This window comes from Homalodisca vitripennis, chromosome 8 (assembly GCF_021130785.1).
Source record: "Homalodisca vitripennis isolate AUS2020 chromosome 8, UT_GWSS_2.1, whole genome shotgun sequence".
Taxonomy (NCBI): domain Eukaryota; kingdom Metazoa; phylum Arthropoda; class Insecta; order Hemiptera; family Cicadellidae; genus Homalodisca; species Homalodisca vitripennis.
In genome coordinates, this window is record NC_060214.1 from 49,565,213 (window position 1) to 49,572,179 (window position 6,967).

A 6,967-nucleotide genomic window follows, 5' to 3' on the forward strand; every position below is an offset into this window, starting at 1 on the left:
CAATAACTATTCGTTCTAAAACACTTTTGATCTCTTCAAAATATGGGTATAATGAGAGGTCGTGGAGACTGCAGAAAGCCTCACGATTTAAAGTAAGCCTTTAAATACTTTTAAAACTGTTAAAACCGTATATATTTGAGTGGACCGGCAATCCTCCTCGTCTTCCCCAGTCTCGCATTCCTGGTGGCGGTCACACTTTGTCACCGGTGCCAAACAACTGTTACCACGCATGTTAACAACGCACTAGGAAACTAGTAAATCGATATTATTAAGCGGTATGACTCACGGCAATCCTCCTCGTCCTCCCCAGTCTCGCAGTCCTGGTGGCGGTCACACCTTCTCACCAGCGCCACACAACTGTTGCTACACCGGAACTCGTTGGCGAGACATCCTGCAACAGTTGATAACGGTTTGCTATCAAAACTGTTGTTGGCGATTTTAAAGTATATTCAGTGATAGTGAACATAAGATGCATTATAGTGAAAGTGCGTTACCTCAATTCGTTATAATTTGAAATCATGCCCACTGAATTACAAAGAAATTTGAATAGTATGATGCCATAAGGAAACTTATTTATTTAATTATTTATAGTGCACAAATTTGGAATAATCTGAACAATGTCCAGTAAAACTGCAAAGACTCAGAGATATAATCAACTTAATTAATCAAAAACATACAGTTTTCTCAACACATAGTTTGCTAAAACACCTAACACTCCTAATATACACATTAAGCTTGATTATTTTAACCTAAATTGATATATATTTAAATAAAAATGAAGATTTAAAATAAAATTAAGTATTTTGAAAAAATAATGATTTTTAATTTTTAGGAAATTCTTGTAAATTTGTGATATTTTGTTATGTATCTCGTGAAAAGTTTATTTGTCTATCGTAATTAAAAGAACATAATATTCGTTCATCTTACTCCAACACAAAGGCCAACCACTTCTCAATTAAATGTACAGCAAAATTTTACAAAAGGAACCACGTAATAAATATTTGAATACCTTATACATCAGATATCAAGTGAATTTTCGTACATTACTACTATTAGTGAAATAATGTTTCAATAAATGACACAAAACTGTACCAAGTTGATATTGTGGGGGAGTACAGACTGCACAACGCAAATACAACAGTGAAGAGTTTGAAAAAGAATAACCACAAGTCACGATAATACAATTTGCAAGAAACACTGACATTGGCATGGTAACACATGTTACACTAAGAAAATCTGGGCTGACAGGAGCAAAGCCAGTCCCGATCTTTTGTGCCCATATAAAACTAGATACGTACACTATTATTTGTGTCACTTTAATTCAACATAATATTTACAATTTATAATCAAAGAACACAAAGGAATTTTATTAGACATAAAATTTATATTCACCTATAATACATAGTTTAAGTGTATGTCTAAATTGAAGAAAAAAAGTGTGGGAGTCTATGTATGCCATAACATAAGTCAAAATTAAAAAATATATTTCAAAAATACGAAGTGATAACTGTTTCTTAGATTGTATCTTACTTAATTTACTACACTCACTACCTACCTTCAGATACATAAGGTTAGTTATATTTCACACAGAAAACTATATGAAATGGCAGTAAGTCTCTACTTTAAGGGATTGTATATGGTTACCTGACGCTGATTTAACATTTATTTACATTTCTGACGGTAAGTTTTAGTTACACCAGGCTAATAAAAATGTATAAATAATCTGATAAAAACGCTCATTTTATATTTTAATCCCCTCATACACTTCTATTTCAAAGTGGATGGTGATAAATTTCTTTTTCGCGAAATTTTTGTATCGATAAAAGAACTAGATTGTGTGCCGAGATACTCTCGGCTCCTGCACAATTGCTAGTTTTAACTTCGAGTAAATTAAGTGCATAGGAAACCACAAGCGTTTGTATCATGACTTTTACGGGCTTTGGTTCTTAATAACTAAATAGCATATGAGTGTAGTTAACACTAATGAGGCAGTGTAAATACTAGTTCAAAATGTCATGAGAGTTGCTTCATTAATTCGCATGATTTCATAATTTTTTTTGCAATAATCAATTTTATTGGTCGATACTTTGAAGCCAGGAAGTAGAAAATTTATCTATTATTAATTAATTTACATTAGGATTGTGAATACGTATTCCAATACTGTGTTAATAAAGACCCAGAGTTTCTCCTTAAAATGTGGCATTGTCTGGCCGTACGTCTGCCCGATAAATCTTGATTAGTGGGTGTTAAAAACTCGAAACTTCGTATCCCCAAGGAAGATAAAAATCGTATTCATCTTTGGGTTTTAATTTCAAAGGGCAGCAAATTTTAAATGATTCAGGAAAAACGTACAGTTAGATTGTCAAATACTCTTATGAATATTACGTTATATCGGTTACTTTGTTACTGTGTTATAATATTCAGTTAATGATATTGAACATATTATAATATTCATTTTGTTATTTAGGACAGTAAAACGAAAAATATTCGAGGTCTTACAATAGCATAAATTATGGAATTAAAGACGAACCAACATTTTCATTACATAATTCCTCATTACAATGTTTTCCTCATTGACTTTACAATGAAGATGAAATCATAAGTGATCATACTTGCTCATTAAGGGAAGAATGGATGCACTTACTCATAGCTGTAAATATATTACTTGAGTTGTTTGAGTTTGCCTATAAAATAATCATAGCCACTTTTTTAAAATTCGTTCAATATTGCTTTTACTCAAAAATATCAAATAAATTAGTGTTATTAAGGTGAAATAATATTTTCTATATCATAAAATATAATATAACCTAATATAATAAAAACTTCCAATGATTTTATTTTATTATTACGTAAAATTTATTGCACAGGTTCTTAGTTCTTCCGGTATCAGCATAAAGCAAATACGATGGAGGTGATGTGTACTTCATATTACTGATAACGGTTGTGTTGCCTACAATTTAAATCAGAGAACAAAGAATAGCACTAATTTTGAGCCCCATTGAATGTTGAGAAATTTGCTTTAGTTCTGTGGCCAGAACCTTAGTCATTCCAGCATATTACTTTAATCTGCCTATTAAGAATGGAGAGCGTGACATCATACTTTCAATAATTATTTATTTAATTGCATTTCTTCATTAAAACCATTTTGGTAAAATTACTATCTTGTTGAATGCTAGTAAAGCCTTCTCACTAGGCACCTAACTACAAATGCCTAAGTCTATAAAACTGTACGATACTATTGAACTGTACGATATATCAAAAACTAATTGACCGACATATCAAAAGTTTAGATCACTATATGGAACTTTGACTGATCATAAATGAAAATGTTTATCTTGGTCTTGTAGAAAAACCATGATAACATTTTAACGCGTGATGTAGTAATACCTGTAGTTACATATTAGAAATTTTCCTAGTAAACACAGTGAAGTCTCTTACGCGACATGGTTGAGAATACAGTTTACAAGAAATAAAGTCTACAGGTAAGTAAATATTACTTGAGTTTCACAACTGCTAATATGCGTTATTAGCAATATTAAACCGTATTTGGATAACGTGTGTTCAGGACGTTCTAAGTAACGTTCGACGAAAAAAAAGAGTTCTTAAGATTAAGGTGCCTGGATGATGAAAATTTTCTTGACAATTGTATTAAACTAAACGAGGTAAAATTACACTCCCGTTTTACTTTAGTGTGTTCTCTGTGCTGAAGTTACAAATAGAACAGATTTGATCTTTTATGTCCTATGTTAATATAGTATTGTATTCTAAAAAAGATTTAATCTTACATTAAGATTTGAATTATTTGATATAACTTACACCCCATAACTGAGGTTTTTAAGTGAAAAAGACACAAAAAGGCTTTATACAAATCAAATATTTTAGTGAAGAATATGTTAAATAGTCCGTTAAATAGAAATAAAACTATCGTACTCAGCTGGTTTCCTAATACTTACGAGTATATTCAGTCAGATAGTACCTTGCTTCCTAGGAGCAAACAAACGGCTTTAAGACGAAAGTTCATTAATCATTTGTACTCTGAGATTTAGCACCAAGTTTAAAAAGTAATATTGATAAGGTCGTTTCCTACTTTAACGTATTTCTTGTGAAAGATACTAATTTAGTATTTTTGCCACTTGTAAATTATTAATTTTACAAGAATTATTGTCAAAAATCGGTACATTTTCTGTGCCCAATACAACTGTATTTAATAGGACATACTTGTTATACACATTCAGATTAAAAATCACACAACTAAAAGATCAATTTTCCACTTACCACATTGCTCTACTGCCTCGTCCTGCCCTTCAGGACACTCTGGAATGCCGTTGCAGACAGCCTGCTCAGAGAGACAGACAGACCGTTGATCGCTGCGCTCGCAGCGGAACACTGGCACTGTCTGATTGGTGGCGCAGGTTATGTCCTCTGGAATACAAAGAGGATCTGTTACATTTCTAAAAGTCCTGTTTTGAGTAAAACAGCAAATGATCATATTAACTATAACATATGGCTTGTAATGTTATTCAGAATGAAGCCTGAGCTACAACAATGGAAAATACGTTAGCAGTGTACCTAAAGATACAATTTTTATACTCTTTAGGTAATATTATCATAGAAGAACCATTATCTAACTAACAATGGAAACAATTGTAGATTTAGTTTTGGATAAAGTGAGTAATAATTTCGATTATTCTTTGGGAAGAAGCACGACGTATGGCACTAAGTACGAAACGTTGTAAAGGGTGTAAAAGGAAAAAATTAAATTACCTTTCTGATTATTTTTATACTGTGACAAGAAACTTAAAAATATTGGGAAAACACGATGTTTATAAATTTTTCTAACAACTTATTCGTATCAAGTTAGGAACTACATAGTTGTTCTCCAAGCATGCTTATTGTAAAATAACAACTTTTCAGTATTTGTAAAAATAACGTGATCTTTATGTAATAACTTTCCTTGTAAACTAAAAATGTTCTAAAAATCCTAATTGAGCATTAAGGAAAATTTCCTTAATGACAAGACGTTAATGCTCTTGACACCGACATTATCTTGGTCTCTGAGACTTGGCTAATTGTCGCTGAGATCACAAGCGACAAGAGCATTAATTTAGCTGGCTACAATATTTTCAGGAACGACCGTCTACACAAACGTGGTGGTGGAGTCGCAGTTTATGTCAAGTCTCAGTTTCCTACTTCCATCTTATTCTCATCTGATACATCTAGAGAGGGACGGCCTGAATTTATGTTTTTGGATGTCAGTGTCAATGAGACGCATGTTTTAGTCGGTGCATGTTATAGGGCCCCCAATACCGGCCATCTTGCCGAATTTGAACACACACTCATCGATCTTATGGCTCGTTACAGTCATGTCATTATCGTGGGCGATCTTAACTCCGATTTTTTAGGGCCTACCACTTATGAAAAAACCTTTTTGACCACAATGTTTCAGTCATGTAACATGTCTCTGCTACCACTTCAGGCCACTCATCACACTGCTTCAACCGACACGTGGCTTGACATCATAGCTGTTTCTGACCCGACCCACGTTGCACACCACGGATAATTTCCTGCCCCTGGACTTTCAAAGCATGATCTCATTTTTTGTGCCTATAACTCCATACCCCCAAAAATAAGCCCAATATTATCAAATATCGCAGATACAGGGACATAGATCATGCTTCACTTCGCACAGATGCTGCTGCTTTAACCTGGCATGAAGTAACCACTGCCAATAATGTAGACAAAATGGTTATCAAATTTAATGCTTTACTTACTAATTTATTTGATAAAAATGCCCCAATCATAACTAAAAGAGTAACCAAAGCCCCCTCTCCATGGATGAATGATTTCATAAGAAATTTGCAAAAGCAAAGGGATTCCGCCTTCAGAAAAGCTAAACGTTCTAAATCCACTCAAGATTGGGAGGCATATAAACGTCTTAGGAATCACACGCAGCAGCAAATCCGTAACGCCAAAGTTAGGTTTTACCACACAACACTTTCAAAGCCTCAGTCCACTAAATCACTGTGGAGTAAAATTAAAGACCTTGGTGTGGGTAAATCCAATATCAGTCCACCTGTTCCGTTTGACCTCAGTATTATAAATGATTACTTTATTAATATCCCTGTTAATATATCTGCAGCTAGCGATTATTTTGCTGAGCTGGAGGCTGCTCCTCGAGAAGCTGCTGGCCGCCAGTTTTCTTTCACACCTGTGAGTGAGGCTGATGTGCTTGCTGGTTTCGCGAGGATGACCAGCAACGCAGTTGGGGCTGACAACATACCTTTGCGCTTTCTGAAAGATACATTGCCAATCACCCTTCCTGTTTTAGTAGTCATTTTCAATTATTCTTTAAATTCCTCTGTCTTTCCCTTAACCTGGAAGCATGCTCTAGTTCGTCCGTTGAGAAAAGTGTCTAATCCGCAATCCCCTTCTGACCTACGTCCAATCAGTATTCTCCTATGTCTCTCCAAATGCCTTGAAAGAGTGGTACATCAACAAATTTCATCTTATCTGAATACCTATAACATCTTATCTAAATACCAGTCTGGATTCAGGCCTAATCACAGCACCACCACAACCCTAATTAAAATCACCGATGATATCAGATTGGCAATGGACAAGAGACTAATCACCATTTTACTGCTTTTTGACTTTTCCAAAGCCTTTGACTGTGTTTATTACCCCCTTCTCTTCATCAAATTGAAGAAGTATGGTTTCTACGATGAGTGTGTTAACTGGGTCAAATCGTATCTTACTGGGCGACAGCAATGTGTCAAAGAAAGGGAAAAAATATCTGAATGGAAAGCCGTAACACGGGGTGTTCCACAGGGCTCTGTTCTTGGACCCTTATTGTTCTCAATTTATATTAATGACGTCACATCTATTATAAGGCACTCTAAGTTTCATCTTTATGCCGATGATTTACAAATTTACGTACACTGTTCGCCTGATGAATTGAGCACATTTA

General features: G+C 34.3%; 1 protein-coding gene across 1 annotated transcript in view; it reads right to left on the bottom strand.

The window, feature by feature from the left end:
• LOC124368151 (G-protein coupled receptor GRL101-like) overlaps positions 1-5,314 on the bottom strand; it is a 71,116-nt gene extending 65,802 nt beyond the window's left edge. The window contains exons 1-3 of the mRNA XM_046825427.1: positions 5,308-5,314; positions 4,276-4,422; positions 287-391 (exon numbers count right to left, since the gene is read on the bottom strand). Coding sequence (XP_046681383.1) covers positions 287-391; positions 4,276-4,422; positions 5,308-5,314 — 259 coding nt within the window. The remainder of the gene's footprint in view (positions 1-286; positions 392-4,275; positions 4,423-5,307) is intronic.
• Positions 5,315-6,967: the final 1,653 nt, after the last annotated feature.